Consider the following 21,817-nt stretch of genomic DNA (forward strand, 5'->3'; position numbering starts at 1 on the left):
CCAGGTGTCCAGCAGAGCTACAGGCATTTCAGAAGCTAGCAGGTCCTGTGTCCCATTGGGGCATTTCTGTAAGGGAGACACAGCAGCCAGAGATCAGCCATAGACACAGAAGGAGACTCCCTGCTGCTGGGACTGAGAACATTACCACCCACTGTCCTGCCCACCCACAGCTTGTCACCACTTCACTCCTCCAGAATGCTTGCGGGCATGTTGCCCAGGCAACCAGAACGCCAGTGTGTTGCTACCCTTCCATCTCCTCCAAGCACCTGTGAAGGCTGTGGAGCCTCATCCCACTGGCCCCAAAGTCACTGTGTACTCCCAGGAAGGAGCAGGGGCCTGGGCTTGCTTGGCTCCAGGAGAACAGTCCAGAAATCATAGGACCCCAGGGCACCTACAGAGCATGGCCAGCAATACTTGCCACAGTACCTCAGTGCACCTTTCAAAGAGCATCCTGAGTTTACCCTGCTCTGTAGTCAGGGAAACTGAGGCACAGAGCAGTTAGGTAAATTGTCCATGCTCACGTAGTAGCGTGCAATGCCAAGGCGTAGACCACCCTCTGAGACTGTCTTTACTCTTGCCAAGATGCTCTACTGCAGTAAGAACAGTGCTTCCCCTCAGTGATCCTCCTTTCCAAATCCACAATCCCAGTGTCCACAAACTATCAGAGCCAGACTGAGGGACATCTATAACACCCCATTGGCCTGAAGATCAAACTCATCAAAATCCAGAAAAACTGTCACAGTGAAAAGTAGCCTCAGGTAGTCAGAGGCTCCACACAAAGTTAGGTGGGGTCTTAGGCGGATCCTAAACCACAACAAGCAAGATTGGAATACAGCATGGAGCCAGCAGCTGCGAGGTGGTGACAAGGGGACTCTGTGATGTGCCGTGTCACATCAGGGGAAGCTGGGAGGAGCGTCCCCAGAGCGCACCATTCTTTTGCAACTTCTGTGTAAATCTCAAGTATTCTGAGGTGAACAGTGTTCTTAGCAAGTTCACAGAGGAGGGCAACAGCCAGGAAGTATCTGGGTATGGGATCATGGTTCTGCTGTCCCCATCCCAGGTGAGCCCCAGGTGAAGGGGCATCCTGATCAAGCATGAGAGAGGACAGGCCCACCCAAGGCTGATCAGACAACTGTGTCTTCCTGTCTCTGTAGCTATCTCTGTAGCTCCTGGAGATCATTCCCAGCCTTGCTGAGACATTGCTGAACATGGAAGGTTGAGTCTTGTTTGAAGGGAAGGAGACCTCAGACTCCACACTCTAGCTAGCTTGTGTTGGTGGTGGGAAAACAGGGCCTCGCAGAAGAGAATCAACAAGCCTGGGCTCTGGCTAATGTCCACAGCAAACTTCAAGGTGCAGAGCTGGGATAACACAGCAGGTGCACACTCTGCAGCGGACTCTGAGGCAGAAGCAGCCCGGACCCGCCACCTCTGGACAGCTCGGGCAGCTTTGGCTTCTAATACTACCCGCCATGTCTGAGGCGGCCCTGGCTGCACAACACCAGTGCCTCACCCTTCCAACTCCCCTTGACTCTTGCCCCATCGAGAGGAAACCACGGCTCCAGGAGCACATGCTGCCACATCTGGGCCCCCGGGAGCATATGACGGGGTGAAGAGATGTCTTTGTCTCCCTTAATTGACAGTGATTTTCGTCCGTGGAGAAACTATACAGAAGGGAGTGAATTGAACCTCAATCCACTGAATCTTATTAAACCGTTCTTGGGGAAAAGTGATTTCAATAAAACTTTAAAAGGAAGAGGAGCAAGGAACTGCAAACCAGAAAATAAAGGCAGATGGAGGCAAACGGGGGTGCGCAGCTTGAGGCTCGGCTTTTCCTTTGCACAGTGTCCTTGGAGAAGAACAAGAGGTGACTGTCATGAGCTTATCCACAAAGGTGTGAGCGTAGGTCTCCGTGTTCAGGCAAGGAGGGACCCTAAATCCTAGGGACTCCCACAGAGCCCACTACATACAGACTGAGTCTGCACAGCACTCACACGCCTCTCCTGTGACTCAGAAGACTGGCTCAGGCCTTCTGGTTTGCAGCCAGCGTCCAGGATTAGGAGGTCATGGAGAGAATCCACATCAGTCCCTAGTACACTTACACACACTCCCTTCTGGGTCCTGTTCCCTTTTTATTGTTATTGAGATATAATCTACATGCCATTAACTTCACTGCTTCTGAGTGCATGGTTCAATAGTTTTGTGTATTCGTAGGGTGTGTAACCACCACTGCAATGAATTCCAGGACATTCCGTTACCCCCAAAAGAAGCCCTCCAGGAGGCAGTCACTCCCAAACAGTCTTCCCTGTACTCCCTGGTAGCCACCAGTCTCCCTGTAATGTCTGGGGATCTTCCGTCTATGACTAAGACTGAGGGATCATGCCCTGAGTCTTCCATCTATGTATGGCTCTACTCCTGGTTCCTTTGCCTTCACTTGTGGATGGTACTTCCTGCCTTTCGAGGGTCAAATGCTACTATATGTCTGGATGTGTGCCCTGTGCCTGTCCACAGGGGGGATACTTGGAGTGTTTGCATTCTGAGCTACTATGAGACGCTGCAGTAGACACGTGAGTGTACAGGTTTGTACCTTAAAGACTGTAATCGCCACATCGGTGGTAGCTCTAATTTTCCAAGGGTCACTAAACCATTTTCTACGGCAGGCAGGACAGTCCCCATCCCACCATGAGAGCGTGGATCCTAGTCTCCCAGCAGCAGCTGCACTTGGTGTGATCCGTCTTTATTGCCCTTGATGACTTTGAGGAGTAGAGTGGGTGACACGTTCTGGAGGGTGACACGTTCTGAAGGGGCCGGTTTAATGTCCCGGAGTTTCAGGGAAATGGTACTATCTCTGCCTGGCCTCCCAGGTGAGCATGTGGCCCATTGGCCCTGAGAGCTAATGATAGGGTAGGCCACCATGTTGCAAAGCCTCCACCTGTCATCTGGGTAGACACTTGGTGCCCTCCTGAGGTGGGGCCCTCCAAGAACAGCTTCATTTTGTGTCTGAGCATGTCCGAGGACCCCTAACTCTACACTGAACACCAGGGTTCTGCAGGAGGCATGAGGAGAGGAGGACCTTGTAAGTTTACAGGGGTCCTTGCAGATCAGTCCAGGTATGTCCCCTGCAGGCCAGACCCACTGCCATGAGATCAGGCCTCCTGCAGGGCTAGTACTCTACTGTCCAGTGGGGCAAGCCCTTGTCCCAGCTGACAACTACCTCCCCCGCACTGCCCTCTATTTCCCCTCTGAGCAAATTCATCCCTTTAAACGGGATCTGCCGGGCTGAGGAGGAGCAGGGCATCCGCCTCCCCAGCCCCATTGCCATGGTTGGGTTTTCTGCATAACAGCTGGGTGTCTTGGAAATGAGAAGGTTTCTATGGTAACCAATTACAGCCCATGATTGGTGAAAAATCACAGAAATATCCTGTGTGTGAAGTTATGCTGGGGAGGCAGGCCCAGGCTTAGGTACTGTGGTTTTAATTTCCTGGGGCAATATTTCTCGGGTACTGATGGCAGGCAGCTCTGCTTTGGAGCTTCCCAGTCAGCCTGCCCAGTGGGGCTACAGGATATCTAGAGGGACTTGAGGGGATCTGCTAGCATGTGGCAGAATTTTGAGGGACCTACTGAGTTCTGGTAGGGTGTGATGGAGCCTGGGGAAGCCAGCATAGGCTGGTAGAAGTCTGACCAGAACTGCTGGGGGGTCTGGATGGGTCTGGGTCTCTAGGGCAGCTGTATGACGGCACAGGTGCTAATGGGGCCAGGAGAGTCTTGGAAGGACCTGATGGAACCTTTGGGGTTCCAGTGGGGCTTGCTGGGGTCTGGTGGAGTCTAGTAGGGCTGAATGGAGCCCAGAGGGATATGGTGAGACTTGGTGGGATGGGTTGAGACCTGGAGGGTAATAGAGTGTTCCAGTAGAATCTGGAAGGGTCTAATGAGTCCTGGAAGGGCCCAGGGGCCCTAGTGAAGTCTGGAGGAAACCAGTGGGATCCAGTGGGGTCTATAGGGCCCTGAGGGGCCTGATAAGATTTGCTAGAGACTAATAGAGCTTGGTGGCGTTTGGTTGCTGGTGCCATGAAAAGCTGGAAAGGCTTGATAAAGCCTGGAAGACCTGACAGGGCCTAGTGAGGCCTTACACCTACCCAGAGCATCTTACTCACAGGAAGACAGACACCTATCCAGATATGCAGGCAGGGAACGACCAGGTTCTCACCGTTGCACCCCCACAGGGTCACCTGCAGCTCTGAGGAGAGGCCCTTCCAAGTATGCAGGGGAGTCTCACACTGACCTAGATTTCTCCTCACAGTGATGACAACCCTGTCCCTATTGGAGCTTGGCTGCTCGTGCAGAGTCACAACACAAAGGTAGAAACAGCCCAGAGGCATCAGCCTAATGAGCTCTTCCTCCTTCCTACAGCAAAGTGCTTTCATTCTGATTAAAAAGCCGGGCCCTATTATTTGGGGACCAGTCTTTTTTGCTAATTAGTCCCAGTGAACTTCAAGTTTCTTTCTCAGGGACCAACTCCTTCCCAAGCATCAGTGGGTGCCAGCTTCAGGCACACGGGGTTCAGCCCAGGCTGAGAAATAACACGCACACCCCTGAATAAACACAGTTACATACACAAACAAGGACATGCTTGCACGCTCACACCGACACAGACCCACACTTGGGCATAGAGATGTACAGACCCATTGAGAGATACAGATAAAGGTACACTCACCAAGACACGTGGATGCACACAAAACTAATCACACAGATGGCCATAGTGGTGCCTTCTTGCACACTGACTCTCACACCCAGGGAAACACTTGCAGATACATCAGCACGCCCACACATGCTCAGTCTCACACTGGCAAATACACTCACAAATTGACTCCCTCAGACTCTCAAGCACAAGCAGTCACATCCGGCACTCATGCACACCCACCTGGATGTGCTCCACCCCCTGCCAGCACACACAGCCATGTGGGCCTCACAGGCATATACAGTGGCACACCCTGACAACATGCAGTCACTTTTTAAAAAAATCACATGTGACACCTTATAAAGAAAAACAACCCCACGTGTGTTTGTGGGCCTGGCAAGCCTAGCTGTGGAGGCTGGTAGTTCAGGGTACCTGACGTCCTGTACCCTCTCTCCCCAGCAGCCTCTGGGGAAGTTTTAGATTCCTTCTAACTTTCAGATGTGAATTTGGTTGATGATGAGAGCTGACTTTGAGTGGCACCTATAATCAGTGTTCAATTACCTATGCTGGGGGAGGAAGGAGCGTGGGCTGCATCCTCCGTACCGAGCTGTGTGGGTCGGTGCGCTGTTCTGGATTTTCGTGTGATGTTTCCATGGGTCTAGAGGGGACTTGTGCTCAGCAAGTGGAGCTGCCCGTGGACTCTGGGTGGGGACTGTCCCAATAGGCCCCGGACAAGCCATTATCATTCTTCCCACCTGCTCCCAGCAGGGTGAGAATCAGTCTCACCTCCTGATTGGCTATGCTCAGTCTGGTCTTTCTCTACACAGCCCCAGCTGAAGATGAGAAGTTTCCAAAGGGCATCTATATGGGAGATAAACAGGGGGAGTGGAAATGTCAACAGAGCAAACGCCAAGGGCTAAAGCCTGAGCAGCAATCGGTTCCCAGAATGACACCCAGGGAAGGCCAGACATATGGAGATTTGCTTGGCTGTGTCCAGGTGGAGGGCAAGCAGGTGTATGTTCAACTCTGAAGGACTAGAGGATTGTGGTATTTGGGAAGGGCAGGGCAGACCCTGCACTCTAGGGGAAGACCCCTCTCTTCTGCCTTATGTAGCCTCCCAGAGCCTGAGGCCTCTTTGATTCACAGGCCTCGGGAGTCAGCTGACTACCTGGATTTGAGTCAGTTCTAATGTGGAGAGGCCCCAGATCTGGGAGCAGATGTTCTCATCACCTTTTGTACCTTTTGCGTTCTTGGAGTCTCAGCTTCATTGTGGGCAAGTCTTCAAGGGTGTTTTGCAAGATGGGGTGGTGCTGGTGCTGGTGGCTGGATCCCTTGCCATGAAAGGGAGCTCTTAGGTTACCATTCAGGAGGTGCCTGAGCTAGAAGCAGCCATCTCCAACACATAGTGGGCACCGTCCTTCTGGAATGTAGATAAACAGTGCGCTTGAGCTGGCCCAGAAGGCTTCTGGGGTCCTTTCCAGGTTCAGATGAACTCTTTACAACCAAGGTTGTCCCCACCCAGTGGGGATAGAGGTGGCCCTGGGCAGAGCCCTCTTGCTGCCCCACTGTCAGCTGACTGCTCTGCTCTCTCTCCTCAGCTCCATGTCCATCCGCTGGCCCGGCCGCTCTCTCGGAAGCCATGCCTGGATACTTATAGCCATGCTGCAGCTTGCAGTCGACTTCCCGTCCTGTGACTCATTAGGCTCAGGGCCTGAGTTCCGGCTCCTGTCTCGTCCACAGAGGCCCCAGCGGCTGTGGAGTCTGCGAAGCGGACCCCCAACAAGGCTACCAACACCAGCCTGGAGTCCCCGTGCTGCCCGGGCCGAACGTGCCCATGGGCCCATACAGATGCAGACTCCCCGTGCTCGGAGGGCCCACAGGCCCAGGGACCAGGTGGCCACCCTCGGACCCAAAGGGGGACTCACCAAGCCCCCTGCTGCCACGGGATCCAGTCCTTCCCTCACCTCTGCGTCGGCCTCATCCTCCATGGTGGCTGCTGGCCCTGCAGAGCATCAGAACCTCTTAAGGCGGAGTAGGAGGCACACACATGACACAGAGTTCAATGATTTCGACTTTCGTGGTGGCAGGCCCACGACAGAGACAGAATTTATAGCCTGGGGGCCCACGGGGGATGAGGAAGCCCTAGAATCCAACACTTTCCCGGGCGGCTTCGGCCCCACCACGGTCTCCATCTTGCAAACACGGAAGACAACTGTGGCCACCACCACCACGATGGCCAGCACGGCCACCACCATGACATTGCAGACTAAGGGGGTCACCGAGTCCCTAGATCCCTGGAAAAGGACCCCTGTTGGGGTTAGCACAACAGAGCCTTCCACCAGTCCCAGCAACAATGGGAAAGACATCCAGCCCCCAAGGATCTTGGGGGAGACCTCAGGTAGGAGACCTCTTTGTACTTCTGCTCTGGCTTGAGGAGAGGCAGGATGCAGGGTGGTTTGGAACAGGGAGATGCTGAAATGTTCCCAGGTGTGCAGTATAAACAGTGGCAGGAGAAGAGCTGAGCTTGGACTCCAAGGAGAGATAGGGTGCCATGTGGAACACAGTGACTTTGGTGTCTACCTACATGCTTATATCCAGGCTATAGTCTCCGGGGCACACCACACGCCAATGTTAAGGGACCATGTGATCTTCAAAACCTTCAGGGTGTTAGCCCTTTGAGGCTGGTTCATTGCTAGACGGAACTTGGCCCGAGGTTAGGAATGACCTTGAATAGCAGGACAGACTAAAGGCAGATAAAGGGAAGAACTGCCTGTGTTGCTAACTGAAGCTCTGCAGATGGGTTCGTCTCTTCCCTCAGGGAGGAGCTGGGGGAGGGCATCTGGAGGTGGGGACAACATCCATGGCTTCGGCTCTCCAGCCCTGCAGTCTTCTTCTCAGGCCGCGTGGACAGTCGCAGCTCCTTGGCTTGAGACATCTCCTTCTGTGCAACTATGGGCTCTGTTCATCTTTTGTGCCTCATTCTCTAATATCTGCAACAGGAGTAGCCCTGGCCACGTCCCAGGCCAGGATTTGTCCCTATGCCAGCAGCGTGGGAGAGGGAGCTGGCAGTTAGTCCTCTCCCACCACCCCCAGCATGGCCCATGGTGACATGGAAGTTCACAAAGGCGTGTGGGCAGCACCCCTCACAAACAGCAGCCCTTGCTGATGCCCTTGAGTCGGGAGAAGCTCTGTGGGTATCAGTAAGAATGGCTGGTGGTGAGCAGTGGCCTCTTCCAGACTGAAGTCTCAGACTGGTGGGAGGGAGGAGGGGCACCTCCTGAGGTCCACTTTGGGGCAGTTGGTACAGCATCCCTGCACCTGGCTGTGCATCCTCCGACCTTGGGCAGTCAGACATGGGCTAGCAGTTGGGCAGGTTTTCATGGGGTACGTGCCCTTTGTCCTTCAGTCACCAACAACATCCTTCCTGCCCTGAGGGGCAGAACCCACTGGTTTTATCCTGCAGCGCCTTGGTTCTCATGGGTAGTTCACCTCTGAAAACAGAGCTAGTCTTATATGCCAAGGGCAGCACTAAGCCTGGGAAGGAGACCTCGGGCTGCATAGGCGTCTGTCCCACAGCCTCCCTGGGGAATCCACAGTGTGGAAGTGGGGACAGAGGCGTGGAGGAGGGGTGCATGGCTGTTCATCTCAGGGCCAGACGCCTGCTAGCAATTCCCATAGCATCTGTTTTAGTTTCTACCGACTCATCAGCCATAATCATAATGGAATTTGGCGCTCCTCTCATTGACTGTCACCTCCCCTGAATACGTCACTTACTGTATAGACACGGATGAGGAAACAAGTTCCCATTTGTCCCAAATTACATCTGCTATTACGAACGCTAAACGCCTGGGACAGCACTGTGAGGCTTAGCAAATTAACTCACGGTACATCGGCTGTTGCTAATCCAACCCGACAGATGCTTATCTCCGAAAAGATTTATGGTTCTTCATAATATAATCTGCTGCTAGATTAATTTGTTTAGCAAAACAGATTTAGAAGAGGGAAAATATGTGTGTTTGCTTCGAATGCAGAGAAATGTAAATTCTGGCAACCATGCCAGCCTGCAGGAGAGGGGGGGCCTCTGAGCTGGCCTGCTTGGGGGCTGGACAGTGGTGGCTCAGTGAGAGAAGAGATGCTTGAGAGGACGTCCATAACCAGACTCCCTGCAGTCCTGCTCTCAGCAGAAGCAGTTCATGTTAGACCCTGAAGAGAGCTGGTCATTGGCACTGAAGATGGGATATTTTCTTGCATGACTGAGGGAAGGCCGTATAGTCTCCTAACCCTTGGTTACAATATCATATGGAATCTGAGGCAGTAGGGGTGCTGTAGAGAATCTCCTAGCTGTGGCCTGTGGAGTCCTACTTGACTGCAGCAAGGAGCAGGTGGTGAGGGCTGCCTGTCTGCCTGATTCTGCCCTCTGTTTTATATGGCTGTGTCTCCCTGGGCAAGGTCTCTTCTCACAAAGTCATCTTTTTCATCTGAAAACTTGAAGCTGGAAACTTGTCCTGCATACCTGCTGTGCAGGTTCCATGATCAGTGCTGAGAACAGGGTCTAGCTCTGGCACAGAAAGCCCCATGCCTACCTGCTGTTTCTATGCCCAGCTAGAGTAGCCAGAGGATGTGTTTGACCATGTCAGAAGCAGGATCGCTCAGCAGAGATTGGAGAGTCTGGTCATCTTACCCAGCTCCTATTGGTAGCATCCTGAAACCTGGAACTAGGATTCCATGAAGTCAGTTCTGTTCTCCACAGATCTTTGGAATCTAGTTTCAGAATTCAGGGTTTTGGTTTGGTTGCTTCTGTGTAGGACAATTTAGGAAGGGTAGGTTACATTTTTCTGTGTGTCTGTCTGAGGTCCAGGCATTCCTATTGGTAATGTGGTGGGGGTGGGCTCTGGAGTTACTCAGGGTCTGGGATTACAAAGAGTAGCTGCTGAAATTTCCAGAGAGCTCCACTCTCAGGAGTCAGATTACAGGTGAAATGACTAGGAAGTGTCTCTGGATTTTAGAGTAATGAGCTTGGGCAACATGTTCATCCTCTCCATGCCTCCATGGACACTTACGTTGTAAGATTAAAGTACACAGTTCCCCTTCATGAGCTTAGGGTCTGGCACTTCATAGCTGTTTAGTATGTGTTTGTCGATGTTAATGTAAGTATGAGGATGATGATGGTGATGGTGATAGTGTTGAAGATGGAGATGACAGTAATGGCGGCAATGATAGTATCCATGGTGATGATGATGATGATGATGATAATATGGTGAGGTGATAGTGGTGGTACAGATAGTGATGGGGAGATGATGATGATGATGTAGACACTGGTAATTCTGGTCATGCTGGGGATGGTCATTCTAGTGAACTTAGTGATCTTGGTAATGGTGGTACTAATAATATTGGTTGTGATGCTGCTGAAGAAACTGGTGATGTTGGTGATGGTACTGATGGGATGGTAATGGTAGTAGTGCTGCTGCTGATGGTGGAGATGGTGGTGATGGTAATGATTGTGGTGATGGTGATGATGGTGGTGGTAGTGATGATAGTTTGATGGTAGTGGTGTTGGTGATGATGTTATTGATGGTGATGACAGGATGATGATGGTGTTAGTGGTGACATAAAGTTGAGGATAGTGATGGAGTTGGTGATGGAGTTGATGGCAATGATGGTGGGGATGATTGATGGTGATGAAGCTAATGGTAACAGTTATGGTGATAGTAAAGGGGATGATAGTTGTAGAGTTCGTCATGGTGGAGGTGGTGATAGAGGTGGTGTGATGGTAATGATGGTGATGGTATCAATGTTATGAGTGGTGATGGTGCTGGTGCTGCTGCTGCTGCTGCTGGGGTGGGAACAGGAATGTAAATGACAACAACAACTTCATCTCACATCTTTGTGTTGATTGGCTGTTACCGGCTTTGAGGAATCCTGTAATGAAGTCCCTTGTCTCTGACCTTGATGCTGTCTGGAGAGGTGTGGATGCCTCTAGCCTGGAACTGCTTGGGATGGAAAATCACCTGGTACATAGCACAGAGGTGACAAGCTGCTGCCTTCCTTGAGTGCTGGCAGCAGAGGGACAAGCCTCGTAGGTCAGCAGTTTGCCTGAGGTGGAAAGAGGAGGGATCCCTGCAGGGTGGCTTGGTCTGCCTCTCACAGCCCTCTCACTGGTCAAGTTCCAAATCAGAAACCCAGGAGAAACAAAGTCCTTGCATGAGTTTTCATCTTAAACTCCTAAAGGAGTCCACAAGGAGGTCAACCAACAGATTTCTAGCTGGTGGACATGCTCACTTCAGGAATGCTTGGAAGGTGGGTGTTTGACCAGCTGTGAAATTCAGATCTCTCAGGAGGTGAGCCATCTAGGAGGGCAGCCAGGCCCGGAAGTCCCTATCTTCACTGAAGGTCTCTCTTTCTCGATTCTTCCCTTCCTGTGACTCCAGCCCCTGAGGATCTGATGGCGATGGCTTAGATGTCGCTGGAGTACTTGTCTCATCATTTTTGCGTTGCAATCCACTCATGTGTTTCCAGGGATCACCTCCAAGTTGCCTCATGCTTCTTACCGTTGGGGCCTTCAGTGCCTTCCAGCTGTGTCTTCTGTAAGCACCGGAGGTGGAGTAGTGTTGTTTTCTCTGTGCCTCAGTGGCCAACTGACCTGAGCAGGGGAATGGACCATCTGATCCTGGGATAATGTCTAGTGACAGTGAAATATTCTCTAAATACTGGAGTTGGAGTGGGAGGAAACCAGAAGCACTTGCAGCCGTGAGAGGCCAACTCTTTCTGTTGAGAGCCACCGAGGTAATTTAAACAGTGAGCCCCTTTAATTAAGTTGCTGGGTGTTTGCTACCAGGAAGTGGATCTGTCCTTAATTTAACGACATCTGAAGCAAAATGGCTCTTGAACTTCAAAAGTTTCGAGTGGCTTAATTGGGATAAAAAGCACCAAAAGAACAAAAGTGTATGAAGCTTCTCAACATCTTAAACTGTAGACCGAAGCTTCCAGAGCCTCTGTCTGGACTGTCCCAGTCAACAAGGTCCCGCAACATGCAAATGCTGTGGGGTTAGAAGACACTGTGCATAGTGTTTATGGTCACAGATGAGGGTGAGGGATGACCAGTAACCCCTGGTCCCAAAGGGTCTGTGGGAACAAGCCCCCCCCCTCTGCTTTTGCTGAGCGGAGCCTGGCTCACACCCAGGAGGCGGAGGGAGACTCGTCTCAGCTCTCCTCTCCTGGGGAGGGCTCGGTTGGCCTTCTTTCATTTCCGTAAGTGTGCTGCAGCCTTGCTTTACTGCACTCAGCGCCTCTTCAGCTCCTTTTGTCCCCCAGGGCCTTGTTCTCCTTCTGAGGGCACATCAGGAGCTGGAGGCTCTCAGAGACTGGCCCCACCCACTGCCCATCCTGAGCATAGACTACCTGGGAGCTGCTGAGACTGACTCTCCCCAGCATTTCCCTTCCTGGGACCTGGAGAGCTGTCTCTGCTTACCGTCCTACAGAGGGGTGGATGTGCAGCAGTGAGGGACCCGGCAGTCCTCCTGCCTAGAAACCAGTTCCCTCTCTGAGAGTGAGGCTGCTGGCTAAGTGGGGTTGGGGGAGTCGGGAGTCTCACAAGTGCACCCTGATGGATACATCTGCAGTGCACATGTCACTGTATGCTGCATCGGTGACAACTCTGTGTAACACACATGTGACTGAAAGTATGTATGCATGGCTGTTACCTATGCCTGGGGGAGCCATCCTGAGCACTGAGCTTGGATATCAGACAGAATGCCATTTTTAGCATCATTATTCCTGGTGTAAGAAGGCCAGCTTTAGAGTCACTGACTTCTTGATCACTCAGGCACCAAGCTGCCATCTACTCTTTTTAGTTGATGTAAAAGGCTATATCTCTGATAGGAGTAGGTTAGGGGCAGGGAAGCCTAGCCTTTTGCGCTCTTTCCAAGGGATTTGAAGATCCATTTGGAGAGTGAGACAGGTTGGGACACACCCCTACGTAAGGACAGCAGAGTTGTCACAAAGCCCCAACTCCATGAGTGACACTGGCAGTGCTGGGGCCAGAGGACAAGGAGACCACTGAAGTGGGAGGGGCTGGGCCAGGTTGTGGGAAGGTGGCACTGATTAATGAGTGGAGTGGATACAGCCTCCCCAAACCTAGAGTCCTTGCTGGAAAAATTAATTCTGAAGACCACTGTTCTTCTACTGCCCCTCCGCTGCCCCTCCACTGCCCCCATGCTCCTCCGCTGCTCCTCCTTTGTACTTACCCCCACCTACCCACCTCCAAACCCCAGTCCACAGTCAGTTGTCGTAGTGAGCTGGATTGAGTGCTTGGCCATTGTGGAGAATGTTCTAGGGCTTTCAGTTTGGAGTGCCAAGCAGCTTCTCTCCTGGTGAACTCTTCTCTGCCCTTGAGCAGGAGGGTCCTGCCTCGAGGATGTCAGGTACCAAGTTTGAAAGGGGCTCCCTGATAGAACGTGATGTGCAGGTATAAGTTTGTCACTCCCACCTTTATGGCAGGTAAGTTCCCAATGACGCTCCAGGGCTCCCAGCTTCTGTGGATTCTGGAGAGTCAGCCAAAATTGCAGCGGCTAAACTCCTGGAGGATGTGCCAGATGGTCGGATGCAGAGATGAGGCTGCATGCTTCTGCTCAGATGTGGATCAGCGAGTTCCGAAACCCAACACCTTGTGTTCTGTTGTAGCGTGCAGCAGCCAGCTGTAATGGAGGAAGGAAGGTTCCTTTCCAGAAGTTTCTTGCAGCAGTGAGAGATAAGTTTGCCATGGGGGAGGTGTCTGGAGGGCAAGCTGAGGAGATCAAGCCAATCCTGGCAGGAGGAGAGCCCGCAGGTGAAGACTCAGCTGGGCCTCTGTCCGTGGCGGCATCCCTATGTGTCCTTGGCTGCACTGTGTGACCTCGCTGGTCTTGTGGCTTCTTCGCTGGCACAATTGAAAAGTAACTTTCCTCTCCCCAGGTTGCGTCAATTGTGTGGACACTAGCACTGTGGCCAATGGCCAAGCACGTACGATGCATCCACGACTACCTCCCTGGGCTGCCCTGGGGTGTCTCAGTGTTGGAGGCTCAAAGTGGTACCAGCTCTGCCTTCTTCGTGACTCTCTCCAAAGTCAACATTATGGATGACTGCCTGTCTAAGGCTGTCCTGTCCCTCTCTTTTCTGTGGGGGTCCTCCAGACTCCAGGACCCCTCACCCTGGGCGACAGGCCCACCATTCCCCCGTGGTTTGTGAGAGCAGGCAGACCTAAGGTTTGCATGTCAAACTCATGTTCTGTGGGGTAGGAAATGTCCCTGTCCTTCATATTGAAAGTTAGTCACGTGATGAACAGATGTCTTTTGTTCATCAGCACCATTGTCCAGTCCTAAGGTCCAGAGGCAGTGTTTCTGTCACCCAACCTGTGTGTGTGTGTGTGTGTGTGTGTGTGTATGTGTGTGTGTTGGAGCTGATCTGACTCATCACTACTTTCTGGTGGTATGGACCAGATGTGTTCTCTTAAGCCCTGGAGACTGGGGGCCTGATGATGGCTGAGGGAGGGCCATGCTGTTTCTGGTGGCCCCAAGGGAGGATCTTCTGTGTCTCTGAGTTCCTGCAGCTCCAGGCCATTCTTGGATTGTGACTGTATTGCTGACTCCCACCTCCATCTTCCTAGGGTTATCATTCCTGTACTCTTCTGTCTATCTTATAAGGCCACCTGTCTTGGATTTGTGTCCACCTGGACAACCATCACACTCTCACGGCCAGCCACTTGACCACATTGCTTCTGCGGGGCCCTTTGTCTACATGAGGTCACATCCAGAGGTTCCAAATGACAATTCATAGACAGAGAGAAAGGGCCCTGTCTGGCTGAACTGTTCAGGTCCTATGGTTTGGGAACATCAGGGTTTCTCTGCAGAGGTTATCTCCACACCATACCCTGCTCCAAATCCATCTGTGCTGGAGAGGATGGTGGGACCAAGGGGACATTGTGGGCTCCCCAGAGAGCCCTGAGACTAGAGTGGGTGCCCTCTTGGGAGATGAGGCTTGGGAAGGCAGGGTCTAGAGAAGATGAGGCCTGAAGAAGATTGGACCCGGCGGAGCCTGCCCTGGCACTGTCATGCAAAGCTGGGCAAGCTCAGTGCCCAGGAAGCATCTCATCCCATGGACCCTGCCCTCAGGAACCTGTCCTCCACCCATACAGGGGCTCGTCTCTTGAAGGAGTACTCCGGGCATCTGCAGGCTTGTGTGCATTGTGGTTATAGCGGACACCAGTGATGCAGAGCCCCTGACCCCCGCATCTTCCCACCTAAAGCAGCAGGCATAAGAAACAAGAAATCTCCTGCTTTGCTTGTCAGGTGGGAGGAGAGGTAATGTGGGAAGGGAGAAAGATGCCTCAGAGATGCTTCTCTCTGAGCTAGCCATGCAGATGGACATGAAAGCTGCGGAGGAGGCAGCAGTGATACAGGGGCCAGGAGAGAAAGAACAGCGCAGGAGAAGGGAAAGCGCCCCAGCGGCAGAGGAGGCACCCCAGGCGTGGGAAGCAAGGATTTGGCAGGGCCAAGACTGCAGAGGTGCCCAGTAGCTGACAGGAGAGCATAGGAATACAGTCAGAGTAAGATGGGGTTGGCCTAGGGTGATGGCTCAGTACGTCGGACACTATGGCACAAACCCGAGGACCCCTGTTCAAGTCCCCAGGACCCATGTAAAGCTGTGCTTGTTGCATGTGTCTATAATGTCATAATCCTACAGCAAGATGGGAGGCAGAAACCGACGAATTCCTGGAGGCTCACAGGCCATCTAACCTGGTGTACACAGCAGTCAGCAAGAGACCCTGTCTCAAATATGATGGAAGGATCAATGCGTTTGTCCCCTGACCACAGCAAGTGTGCTGTGGCCTGCAAGCACTTGTACTCACACTTCAAACATGCACACTCAAGCCACACATGCACTCATGCACATAAAGTAAGTGCACACTCAAGCCACACATACACTCACGCACATAAAGTAAATCTGACAAGCTCACAGGGTGATTGACAGTGGTTCTGGGAGTACCTTGGTGTTCTATGGACAGTTGCAGAAGGACGATGGGGCAGTGACTGGAGCCAGAGGGAGGTGATGGCCAGAATCCAGGCAGGAGGTGCTGGCAGCCATCTTGCAAAGATGAGGCTGCATTGGCACGTTTCCGTTCTAAGGCCTTGTGGATGACTCCAATGTGGATGGTGAGAAAAAGATCAGTCTAGAACGTTTTCCAAGTCTGAAGTCTAAGAAACTCTTGTCTTCCGTGGGATGGAGTATCTTTAACTAGCCAAACAAAGCATGATGGACAGCAGCCTGGAGCAGACAGTCAACCATGCCTTTCTGCGGTTACATTAAGCAGCTTTATTAGAACTGTGTATTGGTCAGCTTCCGGTCACTGTAACAAATGTCTGAGGTAGTTCAACTTAAGAAGATGAAAGGTTTTTTTGAAGGTGCCATGCCATGGCTGGTTGTTGATTTGACCCTATGGCAGCTTGGAACATTTGTGTGAAGCGTGGGTGGAGGAGGGCTGTTCATTGTGTGTCTTGGCGTGATGCACAAGAAGCAGAGAGCAGGGTCCTATTGGCTCCTTTAGAGACCTCCCCAATGACCTCAAAGTGCTCACTGGATCTTGCCTCTGACTGGCCCCATCACTTTCTAATGGCACCTAGGCAGTGTCAAGCCTTCAACATACAGGTCTCAGGGGACTTTTAAGGCTCACACATAGCAATGCCCCAGGGAAGAGGCCTGGTGAGGCTGCCCCAGGGGTGACTGGGAAACCTGAGTGGAGCTCAAAAGACGTCCATGGCTTGACCATTGCAGAAATGGTGGTCTGCCTGGGCAGAGTGCGGACAGCCTGAGAGGAGGAGAGGGGGTGGGGGTGGGGGTCAGTGTGCCTTTCAAACAGGGAAAAGTTGGCCCTGGCTAGGGAGTTGGCAGACGTGCTTTCTAGAGCTATGCGCTGCTAGCGTGACAAGTTTGGGAGCCTGGGGCAGATTCCCATGCCTCTGAGCTGAAGGAAGTGGCCAGCTCTCCCAGCACAGCTGGAGGTTAGCCCCCTGTACTGTACTGACTATCGGGGAGCCCCTGCTGCCTTGCTCCACACAAGGCTGGTCCCTCCTCTCTAGAATCCCTGGCTCACACAGGAGCCAGGGAAGCTGTATTCAGAAACCCCATCTAACTGCTCTGCAGAGAGCAGCAGCAAGGCGTCCAGGGCTGCTGCAGGCCACCCCACCCTTACTTTAAAGAGTTATCTTTACTATTTAAACCATATTATGTGTCTGTGTGTGTGAGTCCAAGTGCCAGAGGGTCCCCGGTCCTCTTGGAGCTGGAGTTACAGGTGGCTGTGAGCTGCCTGTCATGGGTACTGGAAGTCAAATTCAGGTCCTCTGGAAGAGTGTAAGCACTCTTAAGCACTAAGCCACCTCTCCAGCTCCCTCCCCCCTCTTGAAATAGACCTTAAGACAGTGAGGGATGGACATGCCCCTAAGAGATGCCCCACCCTCTTCCCTGTGGCCTCTTCTGGGTGTGAGTCCCCACAGAAGGCCCAGCCCCACCCCTCTGCAGAGTACTACCTGTGCAGCTGTTCGCTTTGTGGTGTGGGTGACATCTGTTCCTCCCTGAGTCATCAGCTCGAAGCTCTCAACACTCCAGGTGCCCTTTCCCAGGCTCAGGCGGGTAAATACCAGGAGGTGACAAAACCGTCACATCCTTCAGCTCTGGAGGAAAGACAGCACGTGGGGCCTTGGGAAGTGGGCTCACATCTCCCCTTTCCTCTCTGGAGCCCAGAGGCAGGCTGACAGTGGCTGATCTCCTTCCTGTCAGAGTCCCAGCAGGTCTTCGGTCCCCATTCCTTGCTTTTCCCACGGTGATGCTGGAACTCCTGATCCCTGCAGGTGGTGTTTACAGCCCCTTGCTCACCTCACCCTGGCATCTATCTGCAGCATTGTGTTACTGCTATCGTTGATCTTAATGGATCCAGTGTGGGCAGAGCTCCTCCTGCAACTGGTGGGATTTGACCAGGAGAGGGGATTTCATCCAAAACTGTTTCAGGCATTGGAGTCTGCCCTGTTGGTGCACTCACTGGGAGACCCAGGTTGCTGGCCTCATGGACATGGCAGAGCTCTGTGAAGGGGCCAGTGAGGGGCCTGTGTGGTGGGTATCTGAATGCTGGGCTTTCTGCCTCCATCAGGAGGAAACAGATCTTGACAGCACTTGGGATGCCCTGCCCCAGCTGTTGGGACCTAGACCAACCTCAGAACATTGGAACTCTGACCTCTCTCCATATCTGTGAACCCCTGAATGGGACTCAAGCCTCAGATCCAGACCCTGCAAGATTCCTGACCCGTGTCTATGTGTCTGTCCTGTTCTCTGCTGTCTAGTGGAAAGGGCCTAGTCTGGGTGGGGGGATGGGTCTGAGAGCAGAATGAATGAAGCCAAGGGTGACAGGTTGGGTGACTTTTGGGTGTGGTGGCTGGGCTTGGCTGACCCACTCAGCTGCTACCATGGCCTGCTCAGTGATTCGGTGCCAAGACTCAAGGGACTTCAGTCACACAACAAACCTTTCTCTAAGACGTAAGAGATGGCTTTACCAGGTCTACTTTCCAGTGTTCCCTGCATGGTTGGAGGCCCCTCTTCATTGGGGCACAAAGAAGCCACTGCCACCCACACTGCCCTGGAGGGCCAGGCTCTTAGGACTACTGGGGACCTGATTAGTGGATGGGGGTGTGCAGTGGGTTCAGAGACAGCCACCCACAACCTTCCAGCCTGGTCCAGGAAGGTGCCGGAAAGCAAGCAGGGCTGTGCCTGGTGCTGAACCCACGGCATCACTGTACTGTACCGGAACTTCAGTCTTTAGTGGCAGATGGCGGTGTGCCGGCACCTCAGAGCAGAGCAGGGTGTACTTAGTAGAGTTCCTGGCATTTCCCTAGCTAGACCCGGGGCTCTTTGCTTCTGACATGCTGTCAGGCTCTGTCCTCGGCTTCCAGGAGCCGGCAGGAACTGTGGACACACGGCTCTCTGGGTGTCCATTGGCACTGGCCTTGACTGTAGACCCTGCATCCACTTCCCTCTCACATACACTCAGGGTGAATCTTGTACCCGGTGTCCACAAGGAGACTTACTCATTGTGCCTATGTTCCCGACAGCCCTGGCCTGTGGGGTACTTACTGGTATGTGACTGCCTGGGAAAAACGTCATTGAGGTAGATTATACTACAATTCCCAGGGATGGTTCATTCATTAATGAACACCCTCCTGGACTTCCTCTGTGAGCAGCATCTACAATAAACAGATAAGCAGCCCAACTTCTCAGATGAGGACACGGGGCACTGTCTTATTGGCAGAGGCAGGGCAGGTCGGAGGGACAGGGTTGCTGCATAGGGTCTGCATCCTCTGAGGACCACTGCTGTGCACACCTCTGTACTGAGGCTCTTCTTGTCCAGCTACAGTGTTGAGTTCCCCACCAGGATGATCCTCTTGACCTGTGTGGGTTCTTGACTAGCTGTCCATTGGACATGGTGGCACAGTGGTCGTGTGAAGGTCTCCAGGAGGTTGGAGGGGGGGGGGGTGTCCCTGCAGTGTGCCGCCAGCAGCTGCTCCAGCTGAGTGCGGGCAAGGCTGGTTCCTTCTGAAGCTGAGGGGGACTCAGTTCCTCCTCTCTTCCCACTTTGTGGGTTCGGGTTACTCCTTGGCTTGTGGATAGACAGACACCTCTTCCTTTGTTATGTGCTTCTGCCCAGAATTGCCTGTCTTCCCAGGGACCCCAGCTGTTACTGCCCTTGATGACTTCATGGGAACTTGATGAACTCATTGTAGTAAGGGCCACATTCACAGGTGGTAGGGGTTAAGACTCAAGTCTGTGGACTTGGAGTTGGGGTGAAGTTCAGTGCAACGACTTTGGGGGATCATCTGGTAATCTAGAAAGACCCCATCTCAAACATCCTGATGTCATTCCGTCCACAGAGACTGGCCTTCCACATAAGGTTCCATCCATAGGTGCCAGGGTCAGGACTTCAGTGTTTCTGGCTTCCAAGTTTAGTCTATGTGGTACCCTCCCTTCACTCTGCACCTGTTGCTTAGCAACAGAGTGCTTCTCAGAGCCATGGCCCGGTGTGACTCAATCAGGGGGAAGCTGGAGATGGGATGTGAGGAGATGGGGTGAAGAGGGAAGGGGAGTTCTGTTAGAGGTCTGTACTGCGTAGGCACCTACAAACTTTTCAACCCAAGGGAAGACAGGGAAGAACTGGCAGAGTGGCCAGGCCTGGAGTCTAGGAGTCCAGTGTCGGAGGAGCTCACCCAACTAGGCCCTGGAGAGGGCCCGCCATCTTGATCTCTCTTCCCTCCAAACCTCCATCACCACAAAGCAGGAGCTACCGTTTCTCCCACCGAACTTGCCCTGCTGCCCATCACTGCCTGGAAAGTGCACTGTGTTCCTGTTAGCCAAGCAGTAGAAGCTCTGTGTCTGTCTGTCAGTCAGTCAGCCCTGTGCCTGTCAGTCAGTCAGCCCTGTGTCTGTCTGTCAGTCAGCCCTGTGCCTGTCAGTCAGTCAGCTCTGTGTCTGTCAGTCAGTCAGCCCTGTGCCTGTCTGTCAGTCAGCCCTGTGCCTGTCAGTCAGTCAGCCCTGTGTCTGTCAGTCAGTCAGCCCTGTGTCTGTCAGTCAGTCAGCCCTGTGTCTGTCAGTCAGTCAGTCAACCCTGTGTCAGTCTGTCAGTCAGCCCTGTGCCTGTCAGTCAGTCAGCTCGGTGTCTGTAAATCATTCATATTCCCAGCAATCATTTATTCCAGAGCAGCCATCTTCGCCAAAGGAGAAGGTCAGTTGTTGATACAGGTGAGCAACCTGCTGGAGTGAAGGATAGCCCATGCTCCCACAGAGAGCAGTCAGTAACCCTGGAATACCTGCCAGGGGCACATGGAACTGGGTACCCAAAACAGGAAGGCAGATGCTCAGAGTGATGCTCTGCCTAGCCTCCCTCCACACTCTGTGATGGATGGTCTCACCCCTGCCAGACTGGATGAGCGTCACGTGACACCTTCAGGGCCCACTGAGTCTGTTCCTCCCTCTTCGCTCTCTCCTCTTGGTCTAACTCTGTAGACTTGACTCCAGACTTTCCAGAATGTTCATCCTGTTGTCTCATGGAAATTAAGGGGGCTTGAGTATCCTCAGCCAACAGAGTCCTGTCACTTCAGAGTTACGGGGACAGCCTGAGAAGTGGGAAGGAAGTCCCGGTGTCTGTGGTCCCAAGATGTGCTGATGGCACTGGGGCTCCGGGTGTGGTCAGCTTACTCAGACCTCTAAGAGCCTGTCTGCACTGTTTGTGAGCAGCAGGGCTCTCCACTGGCCTGAGAGGAGCTAGGAATGCAAGCGTGCATCCCCCACCCATCTCCCAGTGCTGGAAGAGTGGGCTTCTGAGGAATACTGACAGCTGCCCTCGGCACCTGCTCCCTGCACCCTTTGGTCCTGTAAGGCGGGGCTTGCCCACAATGTCTCTGCAGAGTCTGTGCTCTATACCTCTCCATGGTCAGTGGCATCCTGTGGACTGTGGGTGTAAAGTAAGCCAACACTGCCCTGGTATTTGTGAGCCTGCTTCCCAGGGCAGACGGATGTGTACTGGGAAATACACGTCTTTGTGGATGAGACAACCCCATCTCCCTTCCCTTCCCCGGACAGCCTGAGAAAATGCAGGCTGGTGGCTGATGGGTCCTCAGGTCTGAAGTGAGCAAACAGTGCCTGTTTGGTGGACATCCTCCCCCATTCTCTGATCTTCACAGGAACTTTTACTGTTTGATGTGTATTTCTCTTTGTATGTGTGTATGTGTTGGGAGGTGGGTAGTGCTCCTGTGGCACCCAGGACAAGGTTGCCCCCTGGGGGAAGAAGAAGATATTGTCTGAGTCCTGGAGTGTTTGTTCATGCTGACTTGCTCCATAGCCCTGCCCAGGTCTCTCCTTTCCTCTCAGGGCTTATCAGCAGTCCCCAAATCTGAGTTCCGAGGCCCAGGAACTCGGGCATCTCAGTAAGGATTCCAGATCTGCACCACGGTGGCAACTCTCTCTCAGTGTCACCCCCTCCTGAAAGCCCCACTCACTGTGTTGGTGGTGGCCAGTACAGAGCTGCATGGCAGGGTCCTCCTGGGGGGCCTGGGTGAGTTAGGGCATGTGCCT

The 21,817-nt window shown here is 53.0% G+C and overlaps 1 protein-coding gene across 2 annotated transcripts in view; it reads left to right on the forward strand.

The window, feature by feature from the left end:
* The window catches only part of Ajap1 (adherens junctions associated protein 1), a 114,696-nt gene that overhangs the window by 44,855 nt on the left and 48,024 nt on the right, over positions 1-21,817 (forward strand). For both annotated transcript variants that reach the window (XM_052715047.1, XM_052715045.1), the window contains exon 2: positions 6,274-7,073. In XM_052715047.1, coding sequence (XP_052571007.1) covers positions 6,274-7,073 — 800 coding nt within the window. The remainder of the gene's footprint in view (positions 1-6,273; positions 7,074-21,817) is intronic.

Source organism: Peromyscus californicus, unplaced genomic scaffold, assembly GCF_007827085.1.
Source record: "Peromyscus californicus insignis strain IS unplaced genomic scaffold, ASM782708v3 Scaffold_5__1_contigs__length_169319896, whole genome shotgun sequence".
Classification (NCBI taxonomy): domain Eukaryota; kingdom Metazoa; phylum Chordata; class Mammalia; order Rodentia; family Cricetidae; genus Peromyscus; species Peromyscus californicus.